This window comes from Abramis brama, assembly GCF_963993115.1.
Source record: "Abramis brama genome assembly, chromosome: 25".
Classification (NCBI taxonomy): domain Eukaryota; kingdom Metazoa; phylum Chordata; class Actinopteri; order Cypriniformes; family Leuciscidae; genus Abramis; species Abramis brama.
The window spans coordinates 7,853,996-7,867,077 of NC_139987.1; the positions used below are offsets into that span (position 1 = coordinate 7,853,996).

Consider the following 13,082-nt stretch of genomic DNA (forward strand, 5'->3'; position numbering starts at 1 on the left):
GTTGATGAATTAATTAACCTTCCTCTGCATTCTTTGTGGGTTTTCTCATTTCCATGTCCATTTTGTCATCTCGCCCTGTTTGTCCTTGTTTTAAAGGTATTCTTCTACCTGTCTTATTCTCCTCTGTCTTTCTTTCTCTCTGCTTCTGTCCTTTTCTCTCTCTTTAGACTACAGGAAGTAAACTCCATGATAAACAAGCGGCTTAAAGATGCTCTCTTCACAGACCAGTGGAGTGACCTCTGCATGGACACACTCAGTCGTTTTGGATATGTTTTGGTCAGTATGAAATCAAATATCTAGTTCAGTCATGAAACTCTTACATGCAGTTTGCAAGGTATCTCAGCATTACCACATGGCACAAGCTGATTGGCCTTTGCTGATTCCGCAGTCAATGAGATTGCTTGCTCAACACTTAAAGAGTCTGGTTCAGTGTTTGCAGTAGTCTAGTCCTGCAGTTCCTCTGAAACCCTCTACCTCCTCAGCTCCACCTGCCTAGATCTGCACCAGGATTTATGAATGCTTAATCATGCAGAAGCAACATATCTTTCATGCTCACAGCAGCATGTCTGTGTATCTAATGGCTGTAGCAAGTCCATACAGTAGTAGCAGCAGAAGCATGGATGAGATGGAATAACAACAACAAACTACAACAACAGGCACTCGCATTGACGAGCACTTGGGTGAGGTGTTAAAAGATACAGTATACGCAACTCTGGTTTAAATAAGCAAGTTATGAGTGATATCTTCTGGAGAGAAATAGAGGAGACAATGGACATAGATGAAACTGTTTGTGCTGACATTCATAGTAATATAAGTGCACCATCTTGATATATCTAAAGTTTTTGACTGTAGGCATACCTAAGCGCATGCATAAAAACTGACGTATACTTTGGGCTTTAGAGGTTTGTTCAAAGTGAAATAGTGATGTTTGCCGTAGTAAACACCACAATGAGAGGTTTAACTTGAAATATCTTTACATTCCCCTAGGTGGCGTCTCAGAGGATGCAGGGGGTTTTCTTATTGGTGTTTTCAAAATTCTGCCACCTTCCCTTCCTCAGGGGAGTACAAACCCAAAGCACACGCACTGGCCTGGGCGGCTACTGGGTGAGTCAAGTGAGCAAAGACCTCTGGGAAATAATTTATAAACGTGTGTGTGATCAGTGATTGTTGTGATGCATTAGTACTTTAATGTCGAACATCGAACATCTGTATAATGTCGCGACCCCCAGCCGCGCGATGTCTTTGATGATTGCAGGAAAAGCAGAGTCAAAGAGAGACCGTAGAAATTAGGCTGCGTGTGTGTTTTTGTGTATGTGGCAGTGAGTGTGTGTGTGCGTGTGACCCTGCTGTGTGTTGTTGTCAGCATGGCTTCAGGCTCATTCTGCAGTCTCCCTTGAGTAGGGCACAGTAGGACACGCTGCAGCTCTGTTTCTGATATGTCTTGCAGTGCACAAACACACACATCAGGTTCATCTCTGCTTGATCAAATACAGAATGAACACACACACAGCAGCTCTCAGTTCTCCCCAGGGCGTTACCCAGAGGCTGATAATAAACTGCATGTCTCTGCACAGCCCATTTCACCCTTTACTGACCAACACACCTGCCCTTTTCAGGACAGTGTTTAAGAGATAGTTCACTCACAAATGAATATTTTCTCATTTACTCATCCTCATGTTGTTCCAACAACAGTTCAGAGTGATCACGTCTGTCAAGCTCCAAAACAGACAAACAGGCAGATAAAAATGCAGTGGTGGGGATTTTGATTCATTTTAGTGACTTGAAGCTTTTGAATATGTTCACCAAAAAGATTTGCTCAGCTATTCGTTCAGTAACTCCTTGCAGCAGGTTCATTTGTTACCCAGTAGATGGCAACAAGCGAGTGTTACGAATGAGTCGTTGAATCATTTACTCCACAATTAAGTAACAGAATCTTTCACGAATGAAAGACTGAAAAAGATGAAAGTCAAAGTAATAGCTATAAAACCATTATAATACCATAATACCTCTATCTCTTCGGTCATCTAGTCAATTTTTCCTCTCAGTCTCTCGTTCACATTTTAAAACTAAAGGCGACCGGGCTTTTGCTGTGGTTGGTCCTAGACTCTGGAACAGTCTTCCCCTCCATACAAGATCTTACCCTTCTATTTCTATGTTTAAATCCTCTTAGGAGAACCATTTTTATTCTTTATGTTTTAATTCTGGTTGACGGTGTAACATTTTTCATGTGTCCTTTTGGTTTTCTTAATTTTGAATGTTTTAAGTTTGTTTTATATTTGTTGTACAGTACTTTGGTTTCAACAAACTGTTGTTTTTAAATGTGCTTTATACATAAATAAACTAAACTAAACTAAACTAAACTAAATGCACGTCTACAAATCTACTAAAAGGCCCCAGAAAGTGTGTTTGAGTATCATCAGCATTTTCCAAGTTACAACAGATACAACAAAGCTGATCTATACGTTTTGCTCCATTTTGCAAACTTTTTTGCAAACTTACTTTTTAGCAAGCCATAAAAAGACAACAATAATATCTAAATAAAAACATTAAGTATTCAAAAAATAATGTCGTTAATTTTTTTAAATGTGAGACTGAATCATGCCAAATGGTTTTTAGTTGAGTTTTAATAATTTCGTTATGTGCGTTTGTCATTTTTTTTTATATTTCTGGATAGTTTTAATTTTTATTTCTGTTTTAACTTTAGTAATTTTAGTACTTTTTCTCAAACTAATTTTATTTCATTTCTGCATTTTTTTTTCAGTTTGTTTTTCATCTAATATCAATACTTTAATTTATTTTAGCAAATTAATTACCAAATTTACCAAAATGACCGAAAACATTATTTTAAAGTTTAAGTTAACAAACAAGATTAATCCCAGTATGTTCACGAATGAGACTTCAGAAGCCATACAATACTTTTTGTGATAAACCAACTAAAATGTGATGGTGTTTGTTCTATATTACAGTTTGACAGCAGTTCACTATAAAGTGTTATTGTTTAGAGCTTAAAAGAGCTGCGTGAAGATAACATTATTATTTTGTCCTTTTGGGTTCCATGGAAAAAAAAATAACAACAGCATAATAGTTTGGATCAACATGACTGTAAATCATTTCTGTAATAATGTTGTTTTTTCTTTTACAATTAGGACAGACACTTTACCATGGAGTGCAGAGCTACTGTATTATTAATGTCTTCCCATTATCCTCCACCTCTATGTGTTTGTCTCAGGGGAATAAAGGGGGCGTGAGTGCACGCATGATGGTTTTCGGACATCCTGTTTGCTTTCTCAACTGCCACCTGCCGGCTCACATGCGAAACCTCGAGCAGCGGATGGAGGACTTTGAAAGCATCCTTCAGCAGCAGCAATTTGAGGGCGGCACCGCCGTGGGTGTGCTGGATCACGAGTGGGTACCTGGGAAAAAAGCAGATGCTTGATGCCTAGCCTTACTTATGTACTTTTAAAGCTACACTATGTAACTTTTTTGGCCCTGTCTTGCTGAAGAACATTGTTTTGGTTGTGCTTCAACTCTGAATGTGGTTTGAGGCACTAGTGTACACATGGATATGGACAAATTACATAATAATAATTTCTTTGTTTTTAAAACCAGTGATTCAAGAGGTTTGCTATTTATGTTTGATTTTTCTTGTTTGGGGCTACTTTTCCCTGTGTACGTATGTATGCAAATTATGCATGTGTACAGTTTCTCTGCGAAATCTGTCCCGACAACTCTAAAATTTAAATCTATATTATAAAAGTGTATTTCAGTAAAGATATGGTTTGGAGGATACCTTTTTGCCCTCTCTCATTAATAGCATTTTTTAATCAAAAAAGTTACATAGTATTGCTTTGAATAATCTTTCATATAATGTGCAGTTTGCCAGTTATCATCACTGAAACACTGCCACAGAGCTAATTACCATAAAAATAAATAATTGGATATGAAATAATAATTTAAAATTATTTTATTATGTGATACCTTTTTATTAAACCATTGCATAACTTTTGCACATTTTGTTTGCACAATTTTTATCTTTATTTGAGCATTAATCTGAGTGGCTTTATACAGATGAACTTTGACCTGTTGGGTTCACTGGAAATTATTGCATTCTTTCACAGTGTGGTGTTCTGGTTTGGTGATCTGAACTTCCGAATCGAAGGTTATGATATTCACGTGGTGAAAAGTGCAATTGAGAATGACAAATTGCCTCTACTGTGGGAAAAAGATCAGGTAAGAGAGCAAAAAATGTCAAAAAGAAATGTGTTTAATTGTATTGAATGCACACTTGTAGTTAAGTAGACAATAGACAATTGAAGTAATTATGAAATTACATATGACGATAAGTCCTATTTAAGTGGGTCAAAAAAGCACTCTAAAGTTCAGCTAATTGTATTAAATGTAATTGTAAACTATAATACAATTCCATTTAATTGTAAATAACATGCAAAAAGTGTTGGAAAACATTACATTCAGTTTACACTTAAGTATATTATTTAAAAGTATAATATTTTCATAGTAAGTACTGACTTTCTTCTTGGTGAACGTGATTTTACCAAGTACATAATCAACAAGTACATTCAAATCAACCAATCAGATTTGAGGGAGTTTACTGCTTATATCAGTTTGGGCTCAAAACCAGGGTTAGGTGCTTCTACATCAGTGTTATTCACCCTCATCATTTCCCTCTGATTTTAGGGATATGGGTAGGGTTAGGTTTGGGATAGGATTTTTCAATTTTCGGACAGGAATGTTGAACATGTCTTACTTGGCAAAATCACAATGACCCTTTTGGATAGTAAGCTAAAGTGTACTTTTTTTAACAATGGAGGCCCTGTCTCAAATGCCCGCATAGTACTCATGAACACCCTTTTGAATCATAAAATGAATTTAGAAGTCCACCTCAAGGAAAATTGTCCTTATCAGTGACAAAACACCAGGTGTCTCTATACGAGATAGGTCTCACTGCAGAACCGCAGAACCATACGTCATAGCAGTGTGAGGACGACAGCGCCAGCCTAACAGTCTGATGCCGGAACCGCATACCATACATATCCACCTTACATATACCATACCTAAACCTACCCATCTCCACCCCCTGACCCATAAACCCACCCCTAAACCTACCCATCTCCACCCCCTGATCCATAAACCCACCCCTAAACCTACCCATCTCCACCCCTTAGATGCTTTTACCCCACCCACTTCCGGCATCAGACTGTTAGGCTGGCGCTGTCATCCTCACACTGCTATGACGTATGGTTCTGCGGTTCTGCAGTTGGTTAATATTGCTCTATACAGATCTTGGCAATACTGATTTTTCAAACTGTTACCACTAGAGGTCAGTGTACTACATCTATAAACAAAGCGGCTTGATTCAACTCTTCAGAAAGCGCATGAGCACTGAGACACAACACAAAAATACTGGATTGCGTTGTGTTGTCTGCTAGATTGGGTTGTTGTTAAAAAAGATTAAGTGAAAGAACATTGTATCTTTTTGTTTTGTCTGTCACAGCTCAACATGGCGAAAAAAAGCGAGTCCGTTCTGGAGGGATTTATAGAAGGCCCCCTGAAATTCCCGCCAACTTACAAGTTTGATGTGGGAACACACACTTATGACACAAGGTGTGGGACTGAATTATGCTTTTCTTCATGAGTCTTTCTGTTTCCCTGGCCTCTCGTTCAAACCTGGCTTTCTTTCCTAGTGCAAAAAAGAGGAAACCTGCATGGACAGATCGCATCCTGTGGCGTCTGCGCAGGACGGGCTCCCCCGTGCCGTCCCATTATTCTGCCCTGCAGAGGGGTCTGACCTCATGGCTGGGCGGCGCCACCAGAGTTTCTCAGCACGTCTATCGCAGTCACATGGGCTTCACTATTAGCGATCACAAGCCAGTGTCCTCCCTCTTTACTTTGCATGTAAGTCTAAAATTGGCGGGAAGAAACTGGATAGTCTGTGAGCAGCCCTGCCTGTATTTTAGGCGTACAGTGTCATGCGAGATATTTATTATCCTGACACTTAGACATTTATGAGTTAAAAAAAGTTGCTTATGGCCACAGACACACTGCAAATAAATTTAAATAGATTTTCTCACAGTTTTTTTGTTTTTGTTTACTGAAGGCCTCTGTAAAGGGAGAAAAGGTTGTATTATAGTAGTAATACCTAAAACAAATTCTAAGATTTGTTTGACACAAGTACACTTCTGTCTCATCAGTTTCCCTTTAAGGTGAACCAACCATTAGTGACACTGGAAGTGGAGAAAGAATGGACCAAGTTTTCTGATGCTACAGCAAAACTCACAATGGCACACGGCTTTCAGCGGAGTTCATGGGACTGGGTGGGACTGTACAAGGTAATACATGAATATAATTTTCACATAAAACAACGTTTAATCCATTTTTCTTTTTTTTACTTGGAACAATTACACACATTATGTTGTTAACACATTGTTTTCACAGTGGTGTTCTAATAGGTGTCATGAACTCTGTTAACCACATTTAAATCAAAGTGTGTCATTTATGCTCCACTATCACCAAAAATAATTGCTAAAATAATGACTGTTTCTCAGAAATCTTTCCCAAGCATTCTCCCTGCCCACTATTGGTCAATAAATTGAGAGACCTTCCCCCAAACTCACGCCATTGGTTGAGCCAGTGTTGCTATGTTGGGCTGGTCAGGAAAATCAAACAAACAGAGCTTTCCAGTCTTTCAACTATTCAAGGAAATGAACTGCTTAGTTATTTTTGCATAATTTTATTATAGAAAAAAATGTACACATTTAACAGCAAAAAACATTAACAAAATAAATGACAAATTATTTTGATAAAAGTTTTCTAGCCTAATTGGCTTATTCAGTCTCATTTTAATAATAATAATAATAATAATATGTTTATTTTTTATAGCATATTTCAAGCATATCTCAAGCATATTTTTCAAGCATATTTTATAGCATATTTCAGCATATTTCTTGGGTTTCAAGAACCCAAGGTCGCTTCACAAAATAATACAAACAGTTGACAGATAAAGAGACAAGCAATCTGCTTATTATAACAATCAAACAAGCAGAAAAGCAGATGGAGACAACCAATAACTACAAATAATTAACATGAGAAGTTATATAATCAAAGAAAACATCAATTTCGATAAAGCAAGCATGTAACATAAAAAATGAAAAAGTGAAAGACAGAGAAATAGAGAGGATTTAATTATCAATTATAAAAAATGTACTAAATCTTACTTAATTATTTTAAATGTTGATGACAAAAAAAAACAGATGCACACGCCCATCCCCCCTTTATATTAAATAAATTGTTTATATACTTACATACTTACTTTTCTATTGCCTTTTTTAGGTGGGATTTAAGCACCACAAGGATTACGCTGCTTATGTTTGGGCCAAATCTGAGCATTCGACGCAGGTAGGACATGAAAATTGTCGTGTGTGTGTAAGATGTTTTCTGGAGATCTGAAAGATATTAGCAACCTGACCCTGTGATCATTACGTCTTCCGCTGTTGACAGGACAATGCCTTAATCCCAAAATCAAATCATTCCTGGATAATCTTGGATTGAAAGCTTTAAGATCACTGACCAGTATTAATACTAACAAAGTAGATTGGTAGTGTAGCCAGTGCTGACTATCATTATCTGTAACTTCTTGTTTTTTCATGACCTTCAGGTGACATTTTCTGAGGAAGATTTGCCTAGAGACCCGGGGAAATATATTCTGGGATATTACAGTAACAACACGAACAGCATCGTGGGAGTGACAGAACCATTTCAGGTCCACACTTCTCTCACACAGCTACATTCTGATTCCACACAAATGCAAATATTAGTTTGGTTTGAACGAGTGTGTTATTCCAAGGGCATGATGACAAGGTTATTGCGCTCTGACATCGCCATTGTAAACACTGATTGCAGCCTTGATTTGTATTTGAGGCTGGATATTCACAAATAACAAACACAGACTCAGTTGTGTCATTTGAATTTCCAACTACATGTGAGACACCACATAATGAAAGCACACACAATGGAAATAAGACACAATGTACCACAGTGTCAGTGTGAAACACAATGTTCCACGGTTTCAAAGAGGTTCTATCAGTAAAATTGGTATTTGTAGGAACGGAACCAAAACCACTGTGGTAAAAAATATTTTTACACAAACAGTCACAATGTAAGATATGTCTTTCAAAGCTTCTTCTGGTAAAAAAAAAAAAAAAAGTAGCCCACTTAGACTGACATATAAAGTGACTGATCACAATTTGTTTTGTTTTACATGCTGATTAAGGGCAGTTTAATCTGAAATCAAAGATACTACAAGAATAGACTGGCTGAATAGAAATGAACTGATATATGTGTAGACTTTCCAAAAGTAGTAAGCATTCATTATTTCACAGACAGGAAACCCAAGACAAGAGTTTACTTGCTACTAAGTGCCTCAAACAAATGTCTGAATATGCCAGATTTGATGCAGTAATCCTCCCACATTTCTTTCTTCCATGGAACTCCAGGGAAGTTTTGAAGATGGTGCTGATTTCGTCATTTATTTGAATGAATACAGACTGAGGCTTTCAAGGAGACAAAAGCACTTTAAATGTTCATGGACCCGTCTTTTTTTTTTCAAGTCTTCTGAAGTCATATGAACCAGTTTTGTAGTCGAGACCAGCACATACGAGTCTGAGTCAAGACTGAGAACAGAACACAGTCGAGTCCAAGTCTAGAGTGAAATCAGAAGAGGGCTGAGTAAGAGTAAAATCCGAGACCAGAAGAGGGTCGAGTCTGAATCAAGACTGAGACAAGAATTAGGTTGAGTCTGAGTCAAGACTGAGACCAGAAGAAAGTCAAGACATAGTCAAGACCCAGACCAGAAGACGGCTAAGTATGAGTCAAGACTGAGACCAGAACACTGTTGAGTCCAAATCTAGACCAAGACCAGGAAAGGGTTGAGCAGACAGCCTCAAGACTGAGACTGAGACCAAAAGAGGCTTAAGTAAGAGTTAAGACTGAGGCCAGAAGAAGGTTGAGTTCGAGTCAAGACCCAGAGCAAAACCAAGATCATGAAAATATGGTCTTGGTTTTGTCATGTGGACTCTTGTCTTGACTTGGACTTGAATAAGCTGGTCTCAATTACAACACTGATATGAACTCTTTATGTGAGAAACAGGCCAAAAGTAAAGCAAACCCACTATGACTGAATCATCCAGTAAAACAAAACCACTTGAGTAGGTTAGTTGAACTTGAACTAAACCAGATTAACTGAAAAGATTCTCTTGTTCACTTGTTTCTCTCATGTACTCTCATGAACACATCAAGCTAGGGCAGATGTCGATACTTTTAGTGAATAACAACATAAATTTGGGTCTTCTCATTGTAATTGCATTAAAAGGAGCATGAAAACAGTCTTCGAAAAGTCTCCTCTTGTGTTCTGTGGAAGAAAGAAGGTCATGTGGGTTTAAAAATGTGAAAGAGATTTTAACTCTTTTAACTTTTATGAAACATTTAAATCATCAATATATATATATATATATATATATATATATATATATATATATATATATATATATATATATATTCATTGTAGATATATATTTTCATTCTCTGTGTATATTTTCCTCACAGGTGCAGCTTCCCATGTCGACACCACCTGCACCAGGGTGTCGTTCGCGCTCTGACAGTTCAGATGTCAGCTCTGAAGACGACAGTACGCTGGTCCTGTTGGCTCCCAGCTCTCGTAGTCCCAGCCCTGGAAACCACAGCGGCAAACGGCATCACCACCACCAGAAGCGGCAGCGCAGCCGCAGCCCCGCCGTACCTGCGCTCTCCTCATCGCCCCTTCCCTCCCTGCAATCTCTCAGCCTGTGCCCACGGCCCCGCGACGGCCCCGCACGGAGCTCCTCCCCGCACCCTTCCGCCAATGCCAAGAAAGAGCGTCTGGTTTCTCCAGACACGTTAACCTCGCCCTCCCTCAGTCCTCTTAGTCCACGGAGCCCTGGGTCTCCTAGGAACGGAGTCAGCGCTCCGGAGGCTCTGATAGCGGCCATTTTAGGAGAGCCCAGGCCCGCTCAGATAGAAAAAGCAGGGGATGTGATTCTCTGACCAATCCCCCCGCCCCTTCCTTTCGATTCATTTCTAGACTTTAGCAGATATCGTAATGCAACTTTAGAGAAATGGCCTGTTTCAGGTCGTCCTCTGCCGCTTTTCAGACCTGCAGCTGTTTGTGATCTCATGCCTTGTCGTGCTTAATTGTTTCACAAATTCTTCCTCAGTTCTCAGTGGCTTTGCCAATAGAGATTCAACTGGTCTTGCATTATTTATTAATGATAGATTGTAAATGGTGACAGTGCAACAGTGCACATCCGTCTTATAGTGCAGGATAACCTGACCCAAGGTAAAACTGTGCTGTTACTGTAGAATCAAAGCAAACAGTGATGTCAGCATTCATCTCAGCCTTTACTCTAGTAGTTGGTCGGGTTTTAATGCCCAATGTCTAGAGATTGTTGAAAATGAACAGAACTGTCCTTTGTTAAAATATTTTAGTTTGACATCAACAAGAAAAGTATGGCATGTCTTTTGTCTTCCCCTTTTGAAGTATAATCCTATTTATTTATTGTTTTAACTAGTTTGCAAGCCACCAGTTGAGAAGCACTGATCTAGAATCAATATAATGTCAATATAATGTAGAGTCCAAAACCTGTGTGTGTGCGCGCGCGCGCGTGTGTGTGTGTGTGTGTGTGTGTGTGCATTTAGATAACTTTAAAAGTTTGGGGTCAGTAATATTTTTTCAAAAATAAATACTACGTATTCAGCAAGGGTGCATTAAAGTGATCAAAAGTGACAGTATTTCTAATGTTAAAAAAAAATTCAATTTCAAAGAAATGCTGTTATTTTGAACTTTCTGTTAAGAATCCTGAAAAAAAGTATCACAGTTTCCACAAAAATATTAAGTAGCATTGATGATAATAAGAAATGCGCATCAAATCAACATATTAGAATGATTTCTGAAGGATCATGTGACACTGAAGACTGGAGGAATGATGCTGAAAATTCAGCTTTGCATCACATAAATAAATTACATTTGAAACTATTTTCAAATAGAAAACAGTTATTTTAAATTGTAATAATATTTCACAATATTACAATTGTTATTGTATTTTTGATCAAATAAATGCAGCCTTGGTGAGACTTATTTCAAAAACATTACTGACCACAAACTTTTTCATGATAGTGTGTATACATATATAAAAGTTGACAAGAACTGACATTTAGTGAAAAGGCCATTTCTGTTAATTGGCCAGTCGACACAATTTGCACAAGTAATTCAGAACAGGCAATCTTAAAGGGGGGGTGAAATGCTATTTCATGCATACTGAGTTTTTTACACTGTTAAAGAGTTGGATTCCCATGCTAAACATGGACAAAGTTTAAAAAATTAAGTTGTACGTTTGATGGAGTATTTCTGTGCCAAAAATACTCCTTCCGGTTTGTCACAAGTTTCGGAAAGTTTTTTTCGAGTATGGGCCTGTGTGACGTCAGATGGGGTGGAATTTCCTTATATGGGTCCTAAGGGCACTTCACCCGGAAGGGCGCGCGCGCACCCGTAGACCAGAGCGAGAGAGCGAAAGCAGTACGCCCATCAAAGCGCTGTGCTCGCTGCAGTCACAGGACTTTGTTTGTTCCCTGCATTTCGACGATGATTGTTTTATAAACAAGGCCCAGTTCGACGCCGGATTTAGCAGTCCCAAGACTCCCAACGATAAAGGTTCACGGCCGTGCGTGAGTAAAACTGTTTCAAATGTATGTGTGTTGTTAGCTATCGGCGCGTAAGCACAGCTTTAGCTCCGCCCACACGGCACGCCTCCAGCCGCTCGGTTTTTTCCGGAAATACTCGGTACAGCCTATCTTTCTTTTATAAATATAATAAAACTAAAGACTTTTTGGAGATATGAAGCATGCAGTACTACTCTATAGGTACTCAAGATTAACATGAGATTGACTGAAACTGAGTGTTTCACCCCCCCTTTAAAAAGGCCAAATGTCATCCAAGTAGTTACCAATGTATCAGTCTATTAATACCAATTTCATAATAAATAAGTCCAGTAGTATGAGTACACATATGTCAGAGGTTTTGCAAATGCTAAGACCCCTTTCCCTGATTTTAGAATAAGTTACTCATTAACACACCCATCATGCTTTGCCGAGGTATCTTTCAAGCCAACAGCCTTTCTTGAAACAGAGCAAACCTTTGACATGAGCGGCTGATTAAACACGACCAATCACATCAGCTCTGCTCATCTATAACATGTTGTGGCTTTATTTGATCAGTTTGAGCTGAGTGAAACGTGTGTGGTGTGTGTGTGAACATATACTGATGGTGCAAAAATACACCTCAAGGGCATGTAGCAAAAGTGGAACTTATGAATTTTATGATTGATTACCCTTTATATATCAGGAGACAATAAAGGCTGACAGTGTAAAGATTTTATCAGCACTCCATTGCAAATATAACAAATCCAAAAATGTATATTCACTCATCATGCCGTCAATTGTACAGATCAGTTGTAAATGGGCAGAAATGTCAAATTTACTTTTATCAAAAAAAGTCTGTTTTTGTCTCATATTTTGACCATTTAGCTAAAAAGCAAAGGACACTGAAATTGTATAATATTAATTATACATATTATCTATGTATTTTATTTATTTATTTATTTTTAAATAAATTTAAAGTCAAATGTTGTCCTGTGGTGTTTGTCCTCATAATGAACTGTGAAATACAGAAGCGTGTACAAAAATAAGGACACAATATTACCCTACAAATTCAAGAAAACACTATGCAGCTTTGTCAACAATTATTGAGTGCTGTGGAGTGACTCACAAGGTCAGTTTTTAATGGCCAGTCTCTTGAGGACCCTTGAAAATTTTGCTAATGAAAATTTCATTATAATCATGATAATATAGGATGATTATTATCATGCTTGTAGGTTAAAGCATGACGCATTAAAGGACTTTTCATTTTTTTCTTAACACTCCTAGTCTTGACTTTTAGAGCTCCGAGCTTTTAGTCTTAGTTTGGAATGAGACTTTGG

General features: G+C 38.1%; 1 protein-coding gene across 2 annotated transcripts in view; it reads left to right on the plus strand.

The window, feature by feature from the left end:
- inpp5ja (inositol polyphosphate-5-phosphatase Ja) overlaps positions 1-12,732 on the plus strand; it is a 21,179-nt gene extending 8,447 nt beyond the window's left edge. For both annotated transcript variants that reach the window (XM_084104340.1, XM_084104339.1), the window contains exons 4-13: positions 168-276; positions 988-1,104; positions 3,230-3,405; positions 4,119-4,230; positions 5,513-5,622; positions 5,703-5,913; positions 6,210-6,347; positions 7,348-7,413; positions 7,673-7,777; positions 9,619-12,732. In XM_084104340.1, the coding sequence (XP_083960466.1) occupies positions 168-276; positions 988-1,104; positions 3,230-3,405; positions 4,119-4,230; positions 5,513-5,622; positions 5,703-5,913; positions 6,210-6,347; positions 7,348-7,413; positions 7,673-7,777; positions 9,619-10,095 (1,621 nt within the window). In that variant the 3' untranslated portion in view covers positions 10,096-12,732. The remainder of the gene's footprint in view (positions 1-167; positions 277-987; positions 1,105-3,229; positions 3,406-4,118; positions 4,231-5,512; positions 5,623-5,702; positions 5,914-6,209; positions 6,348-7,347; positions 7,414-7,672; positions 7,778-9,618) is intronic.
- Positions 12,733-13,082: the final 350 nt, after the last annotated feature.